General features: G+C 41.0%; 1 protein-coding gene across 5 annotated transcripts in view; it reads right to left on the bottom strand.

The window, feature by feature from the left end:
- sema5ba (sema domain, seven thrombospondin repeats (type 1 and type 1-like), transmembrane domain (TM) and short cytoplasmic domain, (semaphorin) 5Ba) overlaps positions 1 to 24,805 on the bottom strand; it is a 183,800-nt gene that overhangs the window by 61,710 nt on the left and 97,285 nt on the right. For all 5 annotated transcript variants that reach the window (XR_005696243.1, XM_040034790.1, XM_040034792.1 and 2 more), the window contains 3 exons: positions 1,205 to 1,267; positions 320 to 418; positions 8 to 221 (listed from right to left, as the gene is read on the bottom strand). Coding sequence is in view for 4 of the 5 variants with exons in the window: in XM_040034790.1 (XP_039890724.1) it covers positions 8 to 221; positions 320 to 418; positions 1,205 to 1,267 (376 nt within the window). In the remaining variant the exon portion in view is untranslated. The remainder of the gene's footprint in view (positions 1 to 7; positions 222 to 319; positions 419 to 1,204; positions 1,268 to 24,805) is intronic.

The following is a 24,805-nucleotide window of genomic DNA, read 5'->3' as shown; positions in this document are numbered from 1 at the left end:
TCTGTACCATTCAGCCATTTGGAGTTGTACTGGGCAGTCCGGAGTGGTGGCATGCCGCCCAAGCTCCGGTATATGACGGGGTCACGGCCGGAGAAATCGATAACAGTGGCGGCATACAGCTCTCCGCTCTCTGTCACCACCGCCGTGGAGTTGTGACGAGGGTCGTACGGGCAGCGGGCCACGCCATTCACGCTCTCCAGCACGCTGCTCAAGTTGCCCACCTGAATGCAGGGCACAGAGACGGAGCGAGACGGGCGGTGCGTTAAATCTGCAGCCTTTTCATTGCGTTTCCCGCACAGCCGGACACACACATAACTACCTCTCTGGCGATACAACGCGGCTGGAAAGCATTGGTTCCGCACGTTATGACCTCCGTCTTGTTCACCAGCAGGACTCTGACGTAGTTCTGACATTCGGTCTGCAGAGAAGAAGGAAGGGGGAGAACACTTTGGAAAAGTTGAAGTAGAGCAAAAGCTGAGGTGGTTAGCTAAATACTCTTGGACGTGTTGCTGAAAAGAACAATGGACCAAGTCTTTGGGTACCAGCCTGGCATGCAATCAAAGCAAAGCAATTCAGTGTGCAGCTTTTGCTCTTGTGAGTCTATTGTTCAGAAATATGAATACTCGTTTGTAACTGAATGGAAGCCTGTCTGCGACACTGACATAGGCTCTACAATAAGGCAAGAATGTGTTTTAATAAAAAGAATCAAATCTGCTTTAACAAAGGCTGAGAATGGATTTATTGGTCTTTGCGGCTAAGGACTGAGGTAATTGCGGTGATGCAGGTTTCGAAGAAAAATGATAGCCTGGTGTATATTTGGTATCAGTCTTCACTGTATAGACACTGTGAGAGGAAAAAAAACCCCAAAACAAAACTGTGGTGCAATTAGTTCTTACAAAAATCACTGAAGCAGGAATACTGATCGAACCAATTGTTATCAGATATATTTGAGAGGAAGTCCTTTTGAGAGTCTCACCCAAGACTCTCTTGTGCACATTTTCTTTCCCTTCCCTTTTGCCCTCTCTCTTCACTGCAAGAAAAACAACACTTGATTGAAGGGTCTGAAATAGCTGCTCTGCACAGAGCCCTCCCATGAGGCCCACAAGGACCTCGCCACGACAGCCAGAAGATATCAAAATGGCCTCTCTGTAAGCCAGGCAGTGCTGACATGAAGTGTTGTAATTGGGGGCGTGATGGAGGTTACCTCTGTTTTGCCTTTGCTCTGACAGGACCCCCTGGTCTCCTCGTCCGGTGCCCATTCTGTCGCCTAGGAAACAAAAACAAGAAGAAAAAAAAAAGTCCGGTGATGACAAAAGAGGCCGAAAATCAGTCAGCTGAGTCCTTCAGACGCTTACAACAGTTACGCAACAGCACACTGTTGCTAATACTGTAGGCACGCTCAAAAAGATGCATGAAAAGACTTTAACCTCATTGCTGTTTGTTTATTGTGTAAACATGGCGACTGGCTTGGCAGCCCGGAGCTTATTCGAGGGTAGCGGGCAAAGCACGCAACGAGGCATTTGAAGGGCTGAGGACAGCATTAGCATGTAAATGGCTTTCTCTCTCTCTCTCTCGCTCCCTCCTTCTTATCCTTTCTTCTCTCTCTGAAAGTTTGCAGCACTCACCTCCACTCCACCACCTCCACCCTCCCACTGCCCAATTATATTCCTGTTGATGGGTATGTCTTGGGCTTAATTATGGATGCAGTACAGCAGCGCTGCGCGACTGCACTGCAAACACACTAATGCATGAGCATACACACAGTCTGCCTTGGCCACCGGAGCTGCTCTGGCTCTTGTTTAGAGAGGTTGAGAGATGTCCCTTTCTTGGCATTAACTGTACGGTTTATGAGCAGGTGCCAGAGGACCCCCCGTTATGTGTCACTGGCCTCATTTTACTCATCCTCCTCCCCATCTCCTCCTCTTCTCTGATCTCCCTGCCCAAGGAGGAGGTTAACTAAATGTAAAAAAGTCTGCCATTATATAACAACAATTCATCTCTTTCTTATTCTCTTTATTTCCTTCCCTCCCTAAAGGATTAATGTCACGCAGAATTGATAATTATCTACATGTTGGGGGATTGCCAGGAAAATTGGCCAGTGGGACGAAGCTGTGACCCAACATTCAGCGAAGCCGGCCAACTGAGGCCAAACAAGAGTCAACATTAAACTGGGTCACAATTTCATTCGCCAGATGGAGAACTCGAACAAACTCCAAGAGTTAAAAAGGCAAAAACTTTGATTCATTGTGAAGCTCCTCTTAACTAAAACTTCTTTATGTGTAAATTTGTCCTCAGGTGACGCCATTTCTTTTCTTTTCTGGATCTTCATTTTGCTTAAATTAAAACTCAGTGGCAGAGATCTAAAACTGTATAGCCCTAAGACTCTGTAAAACGCTCTGCTGGGAGAATAAAGTTTTGACTTAATGATTTTTATTTTTATTTTTTCCAGATCCTCACTGCAAAGAGTGTAGCTCAGAAATAATTTAAAAGGAAATAAAACATTCTAAGGACATTTAATCAGAACTTAAGAGAACTGCCAAAACCATTCTGCGGACAAAATGTAGAGTATATAAATAGATCTCTTATCTCACAGATCATGGAGTTTATCAACTATGCTTTAAGGGATGGAAGTTCATGATTTTGGATGATTAGCCTCTGCATAAATTCTTGCTAATGAGTGAAAACGCCACACTGAACAGCGCAATCCGCGGCCTAACGAGCTGCTCAAACATCTGCACGTTATCTTGGGATTTCTTTTCTTGCTTTTATTCTCAGCTTATATTCATAGACAATTCACAACTGTGTGATTGTTTTTTTATTACTGTGGCAGAACAGTTTCTGTTGCCAAGACACTGCAGGCAAACAGTTCTTAATTACTTTAAATGTCATTCTTGATTCTTTTGGATGCAGCTTAAACCCCTGCTAGTCAATACTGTCTTTGTTAGCGACATACATCAAAGTAAAGATGTTTCTTGTTGTACAGATTCACACCCATCAGTGAGTATTTGTTTACTGTGCCGGACGTGAATGTTGCTCATTAGCCTCGGCAGCACACGGCTAATATGCTCTACGCTACCTGCGCAGCGCTGCAACCGCAGACAAAGTTAGCTACAGGATCCCAAGCATTGTTAGAGATCATACCAGACTTAAATGCAACGAGCACATTCACCACAGCAGCTTTATCCAATTCAATCCAATTTTATTTATAAAGCACTTTAAAATACCCAGCACAGGAACAAAGTGCTGTACAGAAAATAAGTTAAAACAATAGAATAACAGAAAACAGCAAAATAAATAAATAAAACACATAAAACATAAAATTAAAACAGCCCTATATTAAAACAAAAACAAGATAAAACAGCATCGAATCACCTAAAAACAAATGAAATAAAAATAAAAATAAAAACCAACATCTCACGTGGTGTCAAAGGCCAGGGTAAAGAGGTGGGTTTTCAAGAGTGACTTAAAAACAGGCCTGTCTAATCTCTAAAGGAAGCTCGTTCCACAGTTTGGGAGCTGCTACAGCAAAAGCACGATCTCCTCTAAGTTTACGCCCAGTCCTGTGTATCTTCAGGAGCAGCTGATCAGCTGACCTGAGAGAGCGAGTGGGTGTATAAGGCTGTAGCAACTCAGAGAGATAAGATGGGGCTAGGCCATGGAGAGCTTTAAAAGTAAATAAAAGAATTTTAAAATGAATCCTAAAAGAAATGGGGAGCCAGTTTATAAACAACTGTGTCGAGTTGATGTTACACACTGTGCTTTAAATGTCATGCTAAGTTTGCACAATTTAATTCCACTATAGAGATCTGGAGGCGTAAAGAGTCGGGAAATGGGGACTGCTTTTGTGTGCGAGGCTGACTTTTACTGTCGTTCTTCTAATACAGCTTAAGGTAATAGTGCTTTAACCCCTGGGCCATTGTGAGGATGGTGGTAGATCGTTTCAGTTTGACGGTCGGGGTGAGGAGCTGAATCAAATGGGAAACACGCCTCGAGGGATGGATGCAGAAAGACAACACGCACACGTTAAGAGGAAACTGTGGTGTTCCTGCTCTCGCTACTCTGTTGCCAGCTGAAGAGAAAAAATGTTTGACATGTTGATGCCATACTTGGAACATCAAACTCAGATCTGTTACAAGTAATAAATCTGATGCTTTGATAAACATTATGCTAACAGTGGAACCCCAACCTGACCAATATCAACTATTAAAAAAGAGGACTAACAACTAGACAGCCACACCAGGTCTCCATATGATCATCAAAAGATCTCCCAACAAATATATATGTATAAAAGCCACTATAGGTTGTAGAATGAATAATGGAGAATACAGATGCTCCACAAAGATGTTGCTGCAACTAGAAACAGAGATGATGAAGGAGGATTAAATGCAAACAATACAGTTTGGAATTGATAAACTAAACGAAGTGTAAAAAACAGTTTTCCGTCAGAGTGGATCACCCTATCCCTGGCATCTTCCTCTTTCACACCCACCCTCTGCATCTCCACCTTCACTACATCCATGAATCTTTTCTGAGGTCTTCATATTTTCCTCCTGTGGCAGCTCCATCCTCAACATCCTTTGTCCAATATAGTCTATCCCTCCTCTCATATGTTCAAACCATCTCAACCATAACTCTCTAACTTTGTCTCCAAACTTCTCAGCCTGAGCTGTCCCTCTGATATAGTCATAAATTCATCCATCCTGGTCACTCCCAATGAAAATCTTAGCATCTTACCATCATGAAGTTATATTAAGCTCCTGCAGACAGTAAAATACCAGTAAGTGTGCTCTGGCCCGTATTGATAGTTACAGCTCATCTCCCTGTCTCCCACAGCAGCTCCCTTCAATTAACCTGCCTCAGACTGCCGTGCAGTCTGAGGCCGGCAGCAGGGGACGGCTATATAAAGTAAACTGTGATTAAAATGAAACTTGAGCTCCAGATACCGAACACGAAGCAGACGAAAAAGTGAAAATATTGAAAGTAGCTAATGTGCTCCGCGGGAGCTCAACTTTCGAGTCATGTCACTAGTGCTGCTGCCAAACAAGTATGCACGCAGTCAACAACCTGAAATCCACTTCCCCTGAGTACAGCGAACAGTGCGGCACCTGCCATTCAGAGAGCAGCTCCGCCCCCTCCGCACTCCATCATTCTGCCCGTTGAAATGAAAACACTGCTCCTTCACAGCCCCGTGCCTGTCAGCCCATGACAGCCTGGGGACTGATGGGATGACGTCATTTGCAAACACACACACACACGCGCACAAGCACAAGCACAGGCAGATGGATGCCTTTGCGATGAATCATGGCTTGGAGCATTACCATCTTTTCTGCAGGGCCCCGTCTCCAAGGATCCCCATCGACTTAACCCTGTGACCTTCACCAGAAAGTGCCACCCTCCTTGCCGTCCCCCCCTCCCCACCCCTTTCTCTGTCCATCTCCTCTTCTTCACACCACTTTGGAACAAAGCACCGCTCACACAGAGGCTGTGAGAATACCAGCTCTACCTCAACATCCTCTCCCTCAAATTCCTACACTCCATACCAAGTCCTGAATGGCCTGACTGCCATTTACCAAATGAATAAAAGCTACGCAATGTGCAGGCAGGAGAGGTCCCTTCTGCAAACAGGAAAATTATGACTACTTTAAAAAAATAAATGACTTTGGAACCTAGAGTTTCAATTAAGTACAAACGCTGCTTTGTTAAAAATGTTCTTGTAGTTAGAAACAGTGTTGCCAACTTAGCGACTTTGTCGCAATATTTAGCGAGTTTTCAGACCCCCTTAGCAACTTTATTTCTAAAAAGCAAATAGTCAAATATGGCAACTTTTACTGGTGTTATTAGGACGACTTATGACCACTTTTTGACATGAAAGGACGCATGGCTCTTACTCTCAACAAGCAGCGGTGCTACCGTGGGTACCTCGCCCGTGCCAAAGCGCTCACAGGCGGCAGATCATCCTCACACAGCAGTCGCCCCCAGCTGCTGTCAGAGCAGGAGATGTTCACCCCTACGCGTCCACACTGCAAATGAATGAGCGAAGCCGCTGCTCCCGCCCTGACTGTAATGACGTCAGTTCTTCTTTTACTCTTACTTTTTGTGGATCACAAGGTTTAAAACGACTTAAAATCACACACACACTTTTTTGTGTGTCTATGTGTGTGTGTAACTCTGCTAGAGTGCCTGTTTTGGGTCACTTTTGCCGGTACCAAGCCCAGATAAAGGAGGAGGGTATTTAATTACTTTTTTTTATTTTTTTATTTTTATTTTTTTATTATGATATTTAAAAAAAATTGCTAAAAGAATTTAATTTGTAGTTCTAAATATATTCTAAATGCATTTAGGGTGTTTTTTACTCACTTTATTTCTCTCTCCTACATGTAGGTTACAATTACATAAGCATGACCAATTATGCAAATTAGGCGATGATTTAGCCAGTTCTAGCATTTTTAGGATGACCAATAGCGATTTTCCTTACTGAGGTGTTGACAACACTGGTTAGAAATGACTGTGGTGCGTCTGTAGGTGTATACACAATACATATTCAATGTACAATGCTACTTTGAGTGGCCAGTTACCTTAGCTTAATTTAGCATAAACAACTTACATATGAGAAAACAACTATCCTGCCTGAGTACATCATTATAACTTGTTTTTTTCAAGCCAAACCAAAATAAATAAATAAAAAATAAACACTGTAAACCAGTTTACAGTGTTTAACTTTAGCGGTTAGCTTAGTATTAAGCATATAGGCTAACTATGCTACACAGGTTAAATAGGCTAAACATTAGTAAGTTATTAATTTTTTCAAATAAAGTTCGCTCAAATGTCTTTATTATAAGATTTCCTGACTGTAATTTGAACTGATGACTTTGTGACAGTGAAGCAGCGCCAATAAAATATTATATTTCATGCTGTTAGTGATACTCAAGCAACAATCAGCAGCTAATAGCCTAAAGCAAAATTTCATTAGCAGCAACAGATTATGAAGAAAGAAAAACATTCAGGTGAGATATTTAACAATGAATTTAAACTTGTAAAACAGAAATCCATGTCTAAAAAAAAAATTATGCTACTCTAGCTCCCTTTTTTGTATGCCCCTGTTCCATAGTCATACTACAGGTACCCAAGGCTGATAGCCAGAAAAACGGGGATACAAACTGCTTTCCATATAAAAGTCACCCAGCATCCCAACCCCAAACTCCTCACCTAAAAAATTCCATATGTGGTTATATCACATTCTGACTCAGACCTCCTGTCAATTTAGGCGCTGTGCAAATGTCTGCTGGGTGTGCGAGTGGAGGCATCTGACGCAACTCAATCACACTTCTTTTCTCACACTATCTTTAAATGCCAGATGTATGTTTTGCATCTCTGAAGTGTGACATCCACGTTTAGTGGTTTTTATAATGAGTTTTCCTTCATTTTACATTTCCTTCAAAATCCAAGAAGCAGGAGAGGAAATAGCTTTCCATTACTAAGACATTGATATATAAACACATTAAAAAATAAACAAACAAAAAATTGCAATCACTGTCCTTGTTGCAGAAAATATCGCAAAGTTAAAGACCCATGTGTCTACTAACTTCCTGCCATTTTTCATGCTCACACACCCCAGGGCCACAGAGGCTTTATTATTTGCGCCTGTAGTCTCAGTTGCATGTTAGAGTTCATTTCCATCTATTAGTGGGGCCAGCAACCATGTACAAATCCCCACCATCAATTCCACCTCCAAACCTGAGCATGACACTCCATTTCTCCCAATTTTGTCTCGCCGTAGACACAATAGGAATATCTTGCCAGCGGCGCCGTTCTTAAAGGAGCAAAGACAGAGGAAAAACATGAATTTTTTATGGGCAAATAAAATTGCAGAAAATACAATTAGCAGCAAGATAGAGGATTCATCACTTTTACTGCATAAAGGTGGCAGCTGGGCTCGAAAATGAATTCTATTTTTACGAGAAATTGAGAGAAAGGGGGGTGGGGGGGGGGAGATGGTGAGTGGGAAACACTAATGAAGTAAAGAGAATCTGCAAGCGGTGGCGGCTGCAAATATGGTCTTTCCTGAAATGTGGTGCTATGTTGATAAGGCTGCCTCTCACTGACACACTGCTAACATCATGTGTGACAACTAATTATAACTCATGAATATTGTAAATAAGTGTGTCAGGGGAGTAATGGTTGTTTGAATAGGAGCTGTCTGACACTTGCTACAGTCGAGACAGATTTGTATAACAATGCAAAAGGATTGTTCCTCACTGTTGTTAGTTCAGTCTAGAAAAGCATTAAAATATGAAAAAAAAAGCATCCCTGGAGTATTTAATATAGAGCCTAATAAATAAATACCTTTAACCAGCTACAGCTAAACTATTATTCAATATGTACATAATGGTTTGAAATGCAGAACGGCTCATTCAGAATAAAATGTTGTGTGTTGATGAGTATTATCCGTGTAAGCAGGTCACTTTACAGTCACAAAAATGTATTCTGTATTCACCACAGGCTCTTCCTCTAAATACTCCTCCATTGTTGAGCTTGAGGAGAGAGAAAAAAAATGGCATTATCGTACACTGATCGACTGTTGATCACGTCCCCTTGTTTCCACCTCTTCCTGCCATTTCAGGCACCAATAAATCACACCCAGCCCATACACTCCCAGACTTGATGCTTGAAAGTATGGCCAGATTTGGCACAAATTGGTGCCCAGGTGGTGCTGAAGAAAAACAGTCAGCAGCTAAAATAGTAACACGGGAGCGAACACCTGTGAGCCGTGTTCGCAGGTGGGAAATCAGTGACGCATCATGCGCTTGCCTTTAACACTTGTCAGTCAGGCTTTTGATGTTACGTGACATGTTATGTTCAGCACTAGTAATGTATTTGCAACATTACTCTAACTGTTCCAGTTTCTGCATCAGTACTGGCTAAAGATGAGATCTTAAATAAATACACTGACATCACAAGCAGACAATGACTGCCTCACTCAAAAAGCCACCTCTTCCACACTTTCCCTCTCTGATGTCCAAAGGTGACACGTCCTGATGCTTTGGGAGATAAATATTGCACTGGATGTTGAAAGGAAGCGGAAACTCAAACTCATAACGAGTACATTAGGTGTTCAGAAGTGGCATTGTGTATTTTGTCTTGCCACCAGCTTTTAAAAATCACAGCTTTAAAAGCTTAAATGCTTGTTTTTTCCGTCTCTCTCTCTGCTGGTTTTGGAAATCATACAAACTGCGACACTAAATTGTGAAATTGTTAGCTGAAAGCTATAAAGTGGGCAAATTTAACTTCTCAGAATTTTGACACAAAGTAAAAGATTCTAGTCAGCATATGGTTTCTTGTACAGTAAACGCGGTGTGTGGTTTTTATACACTTTTGGTTTCCATTGTACTCTGGATATTATTATTCTCTGAATGTACTTACAGGAAGTGCGAGACTGCTGTAAGCATAAAAATATGACCTGCGTGTGAAGGTGCCTGCTGAATGACAGGTGACACAAAAATGGATGCACGTCCATCTGTGTCATTCCTGAAAATGAAACGTCTTAGTAACTTGAGGAATGACCTGATTATATTTCGTTGGCCAAAGGTCAAGGTTACTCTTGTAAATGAACACCACAGGAAATGGACTCTGGGATGAACTCAGAAAGTGGTGGTCAAAGATCAACGTCAAAGTTGGGTCAAAAATTAATTACAATTTGATCCCAAAGGTCGCTGGGACTTTATTCCCAAGTTTTGGACTGTGTAACTGCTCACACGCCGATGCACACATCGCTCAGTAATGGGTCATTTACATCAGAGGTAGAGTACAAGAAAGAAAAAAATACATATAGGTCAAAGGGCAACGAGTGTGCAGATTAATTCAGAGCCTTAAAAAAGAGACAAATGATTGGACACTAATGTGTCTTCATCACAGTCAAATAGTTGAAGATATGAGAAAAGCACTTTTAGCTGACCTTGACCAGGTGTCTAACTGTCATTGGGTATTTACCTGAATGTGGTTACAGTCTAGTGGATTTTAAATAAGAGTGGGAGTTACCACAGTCACTGTGAAAATGCCACATCCCTCACAATATGTCAGAAGTCTCTATTTAACTGCATATATTAGAAGGTGCACAGTGGCTTCATCCCGGTTTTGTCAGTCCTTATGCCAATTTGTGTAGCAATATTTTGTTTCACGCTGCTGTTATGTTGAACCATTAAATATTAAAAGTGCCTTCATATGAAAAATAGTTCAGATTTGCTATTGAGCCACTTTCATTCCATTTGCACCCTGAATGGGGGAAATCATCCTTCAACAGCAAAATGCAAACAAAGGAATACACAAGTAAATACATGCATATTTACATAAAACACCCACAGGCTTGCATTCATGTATACAAACACAGACATATAGGATTTCCCCAGCTACAAAACCACTGATGAATGAAACACTATTTTCAGCAATCCTTTGTCTCGCGGCTCAATGTATCGCAACACTGATACACGGACACACCCACATCCTCTCCTTTGTGTTTCCTCCCCACACACACAACAACGATGTCCATTCACAATCCCCCACACACGGACACGCAGACACGCACACTTGTTAACCGAGAGCTCATCTGCTCATACCTCCCCTTGTCAAACTCCCCATTCTGACAGAGTGAAGCGGTGCAGCAGGAAGCCATTAACCTACACCTTCATCTACATACTGCTCGGACATGGAGAGCACAGTGCTGCCATATTCAGCACACATTTCAGGAATTAAATACACTTGTTGTCAAAGACATCTATACAAACACCAGCAAACACACAGCAGGAGCCAATGGTAATTCATCTGCAAATGCAAACCTACAAGGACTTCATGCTATCTTGCTCTGTTTTGGCGTGAAAAGCAACATTTAGAAAGATTTACCAGTGTAATGTTTTCTTAATGCTTTTAACAGTGAAAAAAATATTTTGATACACAGCTACACACACTAAAAATGTGTGCAAATCATTAATATTGACAACACTGCTTGAGTTGATTTCTTGTTTGCTTTCATGCCCTTTAACAAGATATCAAATCAAGGATTCTTCTATAAGGGCTTATGTCAAAAAAAGATAACACTGATGCTCTATGATTTCTGGAGCATATGATTTCACTCAAATACAGGGTAGACAGAAACATTTCATTGTCCTTTTACAAGAAACTATTGTTCTGGTATCAGTATGAGGAGATTTCAAGAGACGCCTATTTCAAATAGTGCTGCACAGGGTCAGGTGTGTGTGTCAGGGATGAAGACCTACATGCAGACACTGATCAAAGGGATTTGGTGTTATTGAACAAGCTTATAGACACTTCAAAAAAAAAGAGAACTGTTTTTTTTACTAAATATACCCACCAACGAAAAAAATAAGACTGCAGCTGGTTAACATCACAGCTCAGATGGGGGTCCCAAACATGTTTGCATCCTGTCAACATGTCACTAGCATGATCCTGTATATGGATGTTTTTTCCTGTAGAGTGATGCTGTTGGCAGGTGCAGTCTGACAGACAGAAAACAAGGTTTGTGGATTTTTTAGTAATAAAAACCTGTTTTCTGAAATGAGACATTTCAGTTTTTTAGATGTTTTTAGGCACTATGAGCAACACAAGTCAAATACCATCTAGTTTCATTACATTCAAGAGATGGTAGATATTCCCCAGCAAACACATCCAAACCCATACTAACACATCTACATGGATAACCACAGACCAGAGGAAAGCCACATATATTTCATTTTCCGGTGAACTGTCTCTTTAACGTTATTTAAATGTAAACTAGATGTTTTGTAGTCATGCTCGTGGATATTTTATGACAGAAATTATTCAAGTAATGATACTGGGAAGAGGAAGCTTTTTTTCTCTTCTCCTTTGATGTTAATGCCGTGATGAATACATTGCTTGGTTCAGCATTTGTAACAGCCTGTATGTGGTTGCCCACTCGCCACGCTGCTGCCTCCTACTCACTGCAATTCCACACGCAGGTGAAGGCAGACAGTCTCTCCATGACCAGCCCACTAGCACGCTGGATTATCCCTCGTCTTCCTCAAACACTTAGTGTACTGTGCTTACCCGCACAAGTATGGTGATTCACGCAGGAACTGCATGCACTAACACAGTGTGCTGTTTAGCGTGTGCATTGTATTATTTTTATCTTTGAAGTGGTCAAAAGTTGATTGTTAAAGAAAAGAAGCGACATTTAATCCATCCATCTGTTTTCCTAACTTCTTAACTATGAAAATAAGTAAACAACTTTGCAAAAACCAGTGACAAAAAACGATTCATTTGATACCACTGCAATACAAATTTTGTTACCGTTTCCTAGCCGGCTGGCAAAGCTGCAGCACATTACAGGGTGACAAGTAGCCCCCGTTTGCTCTCAGCTCTGTAGCTCACAGATTATGCCTGCACTCCGACAAAGGCCGCATCAATAATTAAATCTCCGTCCAAACTGAAGCCCAGAAATTAATGAAGAGTGTGAATGAAATCAGCTATGACTCATCAAATGCAGGGCAAGAGCGGAGCTTGATACTGTGAGCGAAACAGGGGCATGAATATCTCGGCTCGGTAGCTTAACGGCCATCCAGTGGCCTTCCATTCATTTTGAATGTCCCCATTTTCTCTGTGAATCCAACTGTTTTTGCACTGAAAGCACTCGGACGATATTCAATTAAGATTTATTTATACAATATAACTCTAAAACAACAGGTGTTTTTAACGATGATACAATATTAAGGACAGTGCACAGCAGTGATTGGTGGGAGGAACTCTTTTTATCCAGGAAGAAACCTCCAGCAGAGCCAGGCTCAGGCATAGAGACACCACAGGATAAAAGACAAACTATGGGAGAGAAATTTATAACACAGATGAATAATCATTGATGTGTACAAGGGAAGGTCAGTGTGTCTTCAGTCTAGCCAAAGGTCAGTTTCTCTTGTCCCAAAGGAATTTAGGCATTCAACAAAAACACCTACAATAACAAATCCAGACAGATGGGACGCTCCCAGCTATCTCTGTGGAGGAGGGATTTTCCATCAGATATGTCCTGAACAAAAGAGCAAGCAGCGACATTGACCTGTTGAATCAACTTTGCTCTCTTGACCTTGATTAGCTGCAGGGAAACTGCACACGCTGGGGCCAAACAACAGCGAACAGTCAAACCAGCTGCTCTCCCCTGCAGTAAACGGCCTTTGGACAAACTGGTAGGTTTAATCATCCAACCACTCGATTTTCCATGCAGAAAAAAAAAAAAAGCTACAAGTATGCTACAATCACTATCAATACTGTCAACTATCACAATATCAATAAAATAAAGCACATTTTCCTCATGATAGATATATATATATATAATATAATATATATATATATATATATATATATATATATATATATATATAAGGGGTGCAACGATATTCGTATCGATATTGAACCGTTCGATACAGTGCTTTCGGTTCAGTACGCCTATGTATCGAACAATACAAAATTTGTAATTTATTTTATCAACTTTCCTTCTGACGATGCTGTCTGTGTTGAGCGCTCAGTGAATCTGCGTTCGACTACTCCGCCTAGGCTCGACAGTGCAGCCTAGGCGGAGTAGTCGAACACAGATTCACTGAGCGCTCAACACAGACAGCATCGTCAGAAGGAAAAGCGCAGGGCAAGCTAGCGAGACAGAAGTTAAGCTCTCCTTTTAACATGGACCTCCCCCACCCTCATTCAGATCTGGCGTTTGGAATTATTTTGGTTTTCATGTGACGTATGACCCTGAAGGTAAGCGAGTCATGGACTAAAGTAAAACAGTATGTTGGATGTGCCATGCAATGCTCAATTACATTGGTGTGAACTAGTGTGTTAGCGCAGTTAGCTCGTTAACGTGTTTGCCGTCTAGCCCCATGCACGGGGCGATCGGCGGTAGCTCGTTAACGGAGATTTGCCGTGTTGTGGCGTTAAGGTCATTTCAACGAGATTAACCTGAAAGCACTAGTGGGAACACAACGAATATGACTGCACATTTACGCCGACATCATTCTAGTGCAAAGACAAGTGGAAGCAGACAAAAACAAGCAAGCATGCTACTAACTTTAGCCGAGTCATTTAGACAGCTGTTAGCACATGATTCTCCTTATGCTGCTGAGAATATAGCCCAGAAGAAGCGGATAGTATAGCTTTTATTTTGGAAAGAGACATTTCTCTGTAATAAACTCTCTTTTCCAAAGATGAGTGATTCCTCAATCAGACACAGGGCTTGCAATATCGCTAGCCCGACGTCCCGGAGCTAGCGATTTTTTCAGTCGGGCTACCAAAATCTATCTCTTCCCTGCCCGTCGGGCTATTGTAGGAAAAATATATGTCAATGCTTTTGCATTCTTTCAGAAATGTAGCTGGGTAATTATGTCATTGGCATCGGTGAGCCACTGTCAATATGTGACATATTGAAGTCGCGTTTGAATTTGCGCTTGTTTTTTTGCTTTCACTTTGCAATCGTGCGAACTGTGTATAGAGAGCGACAGCACTGATCTGTGAGTGATGATAATTTGTGCACCAATTCCTCTGACATCGTCTTATTAATCGTTAGCTTACTATGCAAACATGACAAGTGAAATCTCCCGCAGCAAGCTTAAACATGTGAGAGGTTGATCGCGCAGAGAATCGCTGAGCTTATGTGAGTGAGCGTGTAAAAGCATTTCAGTTCTGCTGAGCCAAATAAGACAGGTCAGGGTGAAGAAGTGACAGCCAAAGAAAAGCTTACCACAAAACGGAGAAGTTATGACAAATCAGACTATAAGGCAAAAAGAAAGTGCAGCTTTATGGTTTCATGGACAAAAGAATTTCTGTGGCTGCAATATGATGAGCTAAATAACCAGGGCTGCACATAAGTGGTCCGCAGGTGCGCATTCGCTGTCAAAATAAAAAACACGCACAAGGGTTAGGGTTAAATTTAAAAACTGTACTTTTGAGTTAAAATATATATTTATAATTTTAATAAATGACAAATTAAAAATGCATGAACATTTTTTTGTATCGAAAAAATATCGAACCGTGACACCAAAGTATCGAACCGAACCGTGAATTTTGTGTATCGTTGCACCCCTAATATTATATTTTATATATATATATATATATATATATATATATATATATATATATATATATATATATATATATATATATATATATATATCTCAACAGCAACGTGCTTTCCATAATTATCAACACATGATGTAAAACTTGTTGCACATACACATTCATATCCAACATGTCAATAAGACATCAGAAATTTGTGTAAAATAGACTAAAACACTGAAAATATATTCAGTGAGAAACAAGGAAAAGTTTAAAAAACATATAGATGATCAATATAGTTGCTGATTCAACTTTATTCAGTTCATGAACCGAATCGATAAACTAAAGAAAAAATAACATGCTAAGGTCACATCGTCACGATTCAACAAAAAGGTAATGTGGCAGATTTGCATCGTCATTCGATTGCAGCATTAGCGAGCTACAAAAATCTATGCATTAACATCAAAGAAGTACAAACATTGGCCAAAACGAGAATAAATAAGAAGAAAACTGAGTAGAACATATATTATAAAGTCAAACTACACAGAGAAGACTGAGTGAGAGCAAACGCATCTTAGTTTAAATACAGATTACAGTGTTACACTACTTTGGTTGAATGCCACTGTCAGCCTGAAGAAACCATCATGTCACGCAGCGGGACAGCCACCTGGGGGTTTGCTCATCATCAGCTGGCTGTGGGAGCCCGAGCACATGGCTCAGCTCAAACAACCGCAAACACAAACAACATATCAAGGACAAGCAATCCCAGGCCCTGAACACATGGGGGTGAGGGCACTCCCGCTTTAGAACTTCTGACATTTCCCAGCAAGCAAACCCGAGAAAAAAAACTAAAAGTCTCCGACTTGGAAGATAAGGACACAGCAAATAGAGGTAACCTTAAAGGAAAGTAAGTCTCAGGCAATGTGGTGAAAAGCCACAACGACCCCAGATTCATATTAGGGCTGATAGTCAGTGGAACTCTAGAGGGAAATAACTAAGAAGTATACTTTTAGGGAAGCGTGATATCACAAAAATGACACCATTGTCCTTTTCCATAACCCCTTCCTCCCTCCTTCCCCAGCCGCCCCATGCATTTACAGAAAGGGCAAACCAATCAGAGGGAAATTTGACTGTGCTCTGCCACATGGAACACTGCAGTTCAACGGCGGCACACCTACAGGAACACGCACAAAGCTCACGAGTCAAGCTAAGCTGTTTTCCTGTGTCTCACTCCACTACATTTCCAGCCTTCTCCTATAATGTCTCGGTTTCACAATGGCGTGAGGCTCCACTTCAGCATGACATTTACGCTCATTATAGTATTTTTAAGTGACGTCAGCACGCATAATCTTTAGAGTAAAGGGGCTGCATATTGATGTACACCCAGATTGTTCTATACAATAGAAAACCAGCAGAGCAAAACAATGAATGGGCACACGAGAAAGATTCAATGAAAGCATTAACCTGATAGAAAATGCAGCGACAGTTCCGCATCAGGAGCAAATACAATGTTCTTCTGAGGAGAAATGTCACAGAGACGCCCTGAGATTTATTTATTTTTTCCACTGTATGTGGGGTTGAGAAAAAGAAAAAAAAAACGGAAAAAAAAAACAAGTGTGCAAAGGCAGAGGGAGCTATAGAGAAAGTAACCACGTAGAGATTGTGGAGTGGAAGGTTAAGGCAGGTGGAGACAGATACGCGGAGATCCAGACAGTAATATGGTGTTTACACATTCCACCTCCATGTTGCTTCTGTCTTATCTATGCAGGGATTATCTGATGGACTGACAAAGACCTCTCTCCTCCCCCTCAAATCACCTTCTTTCACTTCGCTGCACTAGCAGATATTGCAATTGGAAGAATTAAAGAAGGGGGGGGGGGGTTGACTTACTCCTGTTGCTGTTATGAAACGCCTTTTTGTACAAGTACTTTTAACTATTAACTTAGTTAAACAGCTCACATTGTCTTAATGTGAAGATATTTATTCTGAATGAGCTCATTCAGAAAAAAAGGATATAAATGTCATGTTTTGGATTCGGGAAGCTTATATTAGACTGATAGTCATAAAATGCATCATTCAGTATGGCCAAATAAATCGATTGATTGACAGGTAATCTGAAGGGAAATAAAATCGAATAAGAGTAAACTGTTAATCTCACTTGCAAGAAACAAAGGCACATTCACCACTGTGTGAAAATACAGGTTTTACTCAAAAAGCCCATGAAAAGAGGATTATGCTGCAGACTGGGTTTGAGAAGCTTTTGTGGAAATGTTCATGTATCAGAGTGAAGCTTTGACATGGCTGGAAGCCATCTAGCCAGCTGCTGTGAATCCATGCTGTTGGAGGAAGCTCTTCGCTGTCAGCAGACTTTTCAGAACCATCTTTAAAGCTTACAGGGGTTAAGTGTGTATAAATAAAAAATATTGGTAATAGTCAGAGTAATCTTCAGACCATTTTTTTGTACTTCTGTCTATTATTTTCATTTTTCAGAAAACTAAAAATGCTGGTTTTAGTCACCTGAGCAGGGTTAGAAATGCACTCAGTTCCTAAAATAACCCAAAAGTGAAACAAACAAACAGAAAAGTCTTTTCAATCCTTCATATTTCTAACCGCAGTCCACCTCCTTCCAGTTTCCCTCCCTTATCCATTTTGTTTCCATATCATATAAACACTATCTCTGCTAGTGCTGTTACTCATCATACAGACAGGTCACATTGCAAAGAAGAAAAAAAACCAGTAAATGTAACAAATAAATACCAGGCTCTAGAAATAAGTGGTAAAAGGTTTATTATACTGCTGGAATAAGTCAAATAGAAAACTTGTTTCAACTTCTTCTTTCACAGTTTTCTCGCACTTTTAACACCTTTGCAGAGCACTTTGCAGTGTTTCTCATTTAAACACAACAATCGACAGCAGACACAATCCTCTGCCAGAGCAGAGCTACCGCTGCTCCATGAAGAGCATTATCTCAGAGTCCAATCACAGTGTTCCTGAAAAGCAGACAACTTTACATGTCTTTTTCGCCCTGTTTTTCTACATAAGAAGGAAATGTGCTCTGTCAGAGCACATAACAGTAAGGTAAGAAATTTTAAGGGCAGACACAGTAACCCTGTCTCTGAACTTCACAGTCGGGAGCTGAGGAATCAAAACTGGCACACAGGTACATTTTAGGACCTGAAGGTTTTTATCTATATCAGTTGTCACGACATATTCGTGTTGCCTAGTAACCACTTGCCACTAGTAATCCAGAGTATTCAGAATACGTTACTCTCATTGAGTAACGTAACGGAATATGTTACAAAATACATTTTGGGGCATGTATTCTGTAATCTGTAGTGGAATACATTTTAAAAGTAACCTTCCCAACACTGATTACATTCAATCACTTCACACACTAAGTTATGAAGTCATGGTAAAGTCTACAAATACAGTAAACCTAAGTTTCATGTCAAATAAATGACTGTATGAATGTACTTAAGTCGATGGGATTCAAAGCCATGTAAATGAGTCCAGCCTGCAAAATCATCCTTTATCCAGCATGTAATTTTATGTGTTTCTCAAGTGCATGGTTTTGACATGTATAGGCAAACTATAAGGCAAATAGGGTAAATATGTTGGGTGTATATTTGACAAAATCTTGCATAACGATTTTTCATTACATACTTTATGGGGGTCGCCAATGTTTGACCGATGAGTGGAGTGGTACACAAATTTTTTAGACAGTTGATGGTTGACATGGTATTTCAATTATACATAGAAGTAAATACAAATATACTTATAAACAGCACAAACATATCAAATAACAAAGTGGTGTGGGCATGCATTAATAATTAATATATAGCTGTAATAAATTAGCAGTTTAGTAGTATATTTACTAGTTTATCATATCAAAAAAGTCCTTGAAGGCACTTTAAACACTTTAAATCTTTTTTTTTTAAATCTGCCTAAAATATATGACGTTATGATTTATCATTTAAATTAAAGAAAAAAGATGACCAGTTAGACACACACATAACATTGGAATTGGAAGCCTTGTGACCTCGTACCTACTTACTGACTGTTACTAGTTACATTCTTCACCATCTTATCACAAAAGGCTAATGCCGGAGCCTTTGAAGCTTTGACCTTGCTAGATAAGGCATATCTCTAAGTGCATGTAAAAAAAAAAAGGTTAAAAAAATGAAAGCAGGAGAAAAGAGATAAGTCAAGTGCAAAAATAGGTAGAGGTAATTATGTGAGTATGTATATTTGTGAGGAGCGAGCTTCAAGCAGTAGTATGTGAAAAAAAAAAAAAAATCAGAAGAAAGGGGCGATCCATCCAAATATTTGGTATTATTCTTTGGCTTTGTGGTCTTGTACAAATATGTTAGCGGGAGACAAATCAATATTCTATCTCCTGTTAGTACCTTGCAGCATGTGGAAGAAAGAAAGATCTATCTAAACAGGGCTCTGCTTGTGTTATTTTCTATTACTCTGAAACTACAAAAGAAGGTAAAAGAAAGGGAAGAAGGATAAAGAAAGATGGGGACTGGTGAGGATTTATTCCCATTTTGGGCATCAAAAGTTTGCCCATCAAAAGTTGCTGTTTTTTCTTACCACACGTGGCAGAACTGCATCCCAACAGGAAATATATGCAAGAGAGAGAGAACCGGTTGACAGAAACAGAGTTGTTGCTTCAGCTCTCCATTCCCTCTCCCACCCATCAAACACTTGAGCCTTTTCTATACCTCTGCTGCTTTCACCACTCTCCCACTCCTCTTTTTTATCCCCCACTATGCAAGCAAGCACACACACACACACACACACACACACACACACACACACACACACACACCTCCCACCACCTTGATTGCGTCGGAGATCAGGTCGACCAGCGTATCAGAGAGGCAGAAAGCTCTGTTAGTGGGGGTTGCTTGGACAGAACATGTGGGAGGTTTGCAATCACACCCACCACCAGCACTAATGCGAGTGCTACATTCCAGAAAAAAAAGACGAAGAGAAAGGTTGAAAAGGAAGAGCGAAGCAGGGGAAAATAGAGACACTGCACTCCAAGAATATGCAGCAGCATCTGATGTTCAGAGTCTGAGTGCTACCAGAGTAGGATGCCTGAGCAGTCCCACTGTGAGGCACCTGGGTGGGTGATAGTGTGCGCTTGTGTGAAGCATACAGTTGTATGCAGGTAAGAGCAGGGTACTTTGTGTTTGCATATGTATTATAACTTCACTGACAAAGACATAATTTATTCATGCATGCCCACTGTTTTTTGTTTGTTTATGAGCATTAATGGTTTGACTGACTTAAATATTTGAGTAGTTTGTTGGTAATGATGAATAGTACTACCACTATGGGACAACTAGGAAGTTGTGCCAAAATACTCACTTGAAAGCACCTCCAAAAGTGATTCAATTCACCAGGCATTTTAATTCCCATGTTAAAAATTCCAACTTTACAGCAGAAGCTGTGTAGTTGTACTGATAGCCCATCCAAGAAATCTGTGCTTGAGTTTTGATGAGTTAACTTACTACATATATATGGCATGTATGTAGTAGCACTAATTAGCAGTTACTGTGTGTCTATGCTGTGCACCCATAGATTATATGGCTGCACCGTCCTGCCAGGATGAATATTAGCAAGCATTAGCTTGCTAGCTAATGCTAGCATCATTAGCATAATTTGAATTAGCACCTAAAACGCTCCAAAAATCAAGTTTCGAAGAATGAAGATGACAAATCATGAAGACACATTTAAAGCATCAAAACCTTGAAAGTATCATAACTAGACTTCACAATACAATGGACAACTTACTGCTGGCTAAGTCCATCTTTAATATGCGGTCTGTATTTGCAACACAATTACCTGAAAGCTCTTTCCCCCCTTATTTTACAAAGGTTGCCACATTCCTAAATCTCAGCATTATTGTCATTACTGATCCTCACCAGTTACAGCAAATTGATCCTGTTACAGGTGGAATTGACAGAATTCCACCTGTAACAGGTGGAGTACATGATGAGAATTCCTCATCATGTACTCATATATTTGAACACTATATCTTCTTTAAGCAATTTGCCACTAAAAGCACCAAAGCACACACGAGGGATGATATAAATGTAGCTATAAAGGAGCCATTAGTGAGAAGAATCACTTTGAAAAGCTCACCTGCACTCACCTGTATAATTATGATTGGATATACTGTAAAAATGCAGCTGGTAGGCACACAAATGATGACTGATACTGAAACATGAATGCAGCTGTCAGTGCCACACAGTTAATGCATGGATGACAACATAAACATAGGGAAAAACCCAATTCTATGCACACAATAAATTGTTAAAAACAAAATAACTAATGGCTGTGCCAACATAACACTGACATCACTCGAGTCGTATTCTCATTTTAGATAAAACTCGTAGGATTAGCTGGTTCAGTGCAGTTGTCAGATTATCTGTCTTATAGGGCAATGGGGAATTATTCCAATTGCTTATTCATCCATTGAACAACAACAGAGGGTGTGGTGTGGAAGAGAAATCATCTCCGAACACTTTGAAAGCTCTCCGTGGGTATTACCTGTGTGGTTATTCTACACTGGCAAAACTATTTCATACGACTCCTTAGAGGCACAGAATCTCACTAGAGAAACATCCAGAGAGCTGGAGCACAATGAAAGCTTGTCACCTCCCTCACACCCTCTCTCATGTTCACTCCTCGTCTCTTCCTCATTTGTCTTCATCTCGGCTCTGTATGTGTGATTTTTCAGAGTTGTTCTCTTGGTCTCTGCTTCTGTTTCCTCATTCGTTTTCTTCCTGTTATCTTTGCGGTCTTTCATTCTCTGGCTCCTGCCCACCTCTTTATCCCTGGCTCTCCTCGTCTTTCTTCTCTCCCTCCTTCTCACTCTTTTTCTCCACTGATTGCCTACGCATTCATTCTTCTACGCTTCCCTGCTCGCTAATGCCCGTAGCAGGTGTTCTCCCAGGTGCCTGAACAGAACAGGCTGGGCTGAGCCTTTAAAAGACCTGGCATCAGCACCTCGGCAGTCCTCCCCCATCCCTCTAGTGTGGTCTATCTTCAAAACCCTCTGTGACTAAAGACTGCAAAGGTGGAATTTACACACTTGTCCGCCTCTCCCCACACACGCAAACGCAGATGCACAGTCATGTAAACTGAGAAACTATTGCCAGTCCTTCATCTCTCCTGTTTGGGCTCACTGGCCATCTTGGCTTCAGGTGTGATGCAGGTCGTCTCGACTGGGCGGGCTCTCTAATTTGATACTGCCCATTTGATGACATGCAAACAAGCTGCAGTCTCTTATAGGGGCACACTAAAGAGTGAAGCTGATGCCAAACCAGGGGAGTGATATTGACACCGGTGTGTGGTTTCAGACCACCCACTTAAAAAGCCCAGGCCAACCCGTCCATACCGATGAATGGGAAAGTGGAGAATGCAGCTTTGTAACTCGACTGTGATCGGCCACCCTCTTTGGTTTGCTTTTCAATCAATCAGCAAGTTATTTTGGAATAAAGCGTCAGTATGACTTTCATTTGCACTCAGTGGATGTTTTTCTTCTTTTTTTTTTTTTTAAGGAAAAGTCACTCGTGCTTTGTGTCCCGAAAGGCTCGCTCAATTTCTGCAGGTCAGCCTGGCTTCTGAGCATAGCTGCTGCAGTTTATTTTGACTACGGTTGATAACACCATCAAAATAAGGTCAAATCTGTAGCTTTAGAGTCCAAGGTCTGGCGTTAAACAACCTTGGAAAACTTTTTCAGAAGAGATTAATGCTTTTGTCTTCAAAGTCTGAATAACATGCTAGGTATAAGAGAAGGCTAGAACACAGTAGCTTTTGTTAAAACGCCCTTTTTCACGTCTCTCACTAGAGGTTTTAGACAATTTCCACATATAAAATTGTAAAAATAATGCATAACCATGACTTATTTCAAGTGGCCTCATAAAGACACAGAGCTCACATGGGATAGAGACTTTGGTCTGACATTTTCACTCCCTGCAGCATGCATTAAACACTGCACAGAGGTGGCAGGCATCCTGAGCTCTATAGTCAAATAAAGTGGATGCTGTGGCTTTAAAGGTGTTAATTAAGCAGCAACACTGGTTGAGATCCTTGCAGGGAAAAAAGCAGAGATTGTACTGGCATCGCAGAGAGAGAGAGCCTTATTGAGAGCTTAAATCAGTTGCTAAATTGTAAGAGTGCACTGAACAGGTGCTGCAGAGAGTGGAATACATCACACATGAGCCACCGTGCAGTGGTGCAGCTCTATTTCTTTGTCTATTACTACCTTGTTAAGAAATGGGTCAGATAAAACACCTCACCGATGTGCTGTGCAAGACGATGTGTTATGATGAATTTTGTTTTGGCCTCGGAGTGCAGTGCAGGTATTAGGCTTTTAGTGCATGAAGAAATTCTCAAGCTGAACTGAGCACCTGGTTGGAATGTTATCAGCCCATTAAAACGCCATTATCAATTCTCATCACTGCCATATAGGCATTGCCTGTAGGCGGTATTTTCCAACTAGTAGGCTCAGTAGGCCATTATCAAGTCATTTCATGGTGGCAGCACAGATTTGGCAAAAAACGACAGACTTGTTTCTGCTTTGAAAGAGCAAAAATGTCTGTATGAGGAGGTTGGATAGATAGCTGGGACATAACTTTCAACCAATCACCCAACAAAACCACCAACTGGAGCTTAAACTAAGCTTTGGGCTCAGTTAAAGTTTCATTTTTTTGTTAGAGTTAGGCAGAAGAACATCATTCAGGTTTATAGTCACCCTTTCACAAGCTGTGAAAATGTTTAAATTGCCAAATCACAATATAATCTGGGTTGCTCTTCACTTACTAATGATCAGAAATGGCAGAAAGCTTCTGTCCTACCAATAGTTGCAGGTCGGTGTCTGTGGAGTGGTAACAACACAGATACAAGTGGATGTTGGGATTTTCAAGAGGTTAATTATATTAAAAATGAAGCAGACTGTGATGAGGATGTATCACGATGGCGAGCAGACAACTGAGCTTATGTCTGGACTGAATTAAATTAATCCAATGTTCTCTGGCAGGTGGTTTGGATATTTACAGCAGGCCTTGTATCACTGGTTCCGGAAATCTGCACGTAAAGCCTTTCTTACTGAACCTCAGGCTCGGACTGGGAAATGGGAGATTTTTTTTATTTATTTTTTTTAATTTACTTATACACCAAATGAAAAGAAATATTTTGGGATGCCGCCCTCCTCTGCCTTTTTGGATGGCTTGCATTTTACTGGCAAATTAGCATGGGGGGTAGAGACCCTCCTCTCTGCTTCACTGGGCAGTTTGTGTAATGCTCACGTTGATTTCAGCCTTGGCATCACAAATGACACCTCCGCATTGGCCAGAGTGAAGAAGGATCTACCTCATTTAGCCCTATAGCTCACAATAAGCTGGTGATATGTGTGTGGGTGTGTATGTTTCAGGAGAAAAGCAGACTTTGAGAATTTAGGCAGTATGCGCCACTGTGGTTATTTCTGTGCATGCTCACATCAGATGCATGTGTGTATGCTTCCTTACATGTGATAAGGATGGCAGGTGCCTTTTTTCAGGACAAAGAGAACAGCTTCATGGAACTGCGGAGAACAACACAACCCGGGTACAAACAAATGAAAGCACTCATAATTCAACTTCTCTCTTCCACAAGTAGACAGCTAGGACACGCAGACAAAGGGCGCATTGATATCGGCAGTGACACACGGGTGGCAGCTGTA

The sequence above is a fragment of the Simochromis diagramma genome, unplaced genomic scaffold, assembly GCF_900408965.1.
Source record: "Simochromis diagramma unplaced genomic scaffold, fSimDia1.1 OVJJ01000091.1, whole genome shotgun sequence".
Classification (NCBI taxonomy): Eukaryota; Metazoa; Chordata; class Actinopteri; order Cichliformes; family Cichlidae; genus Simochromis; species Simochromis diagramma.
The sequence above is the reverse complement of the archived record's forward strand: the minus strand, read 5'-3'. Positions and strand labels throughout refer to the sequence as shown.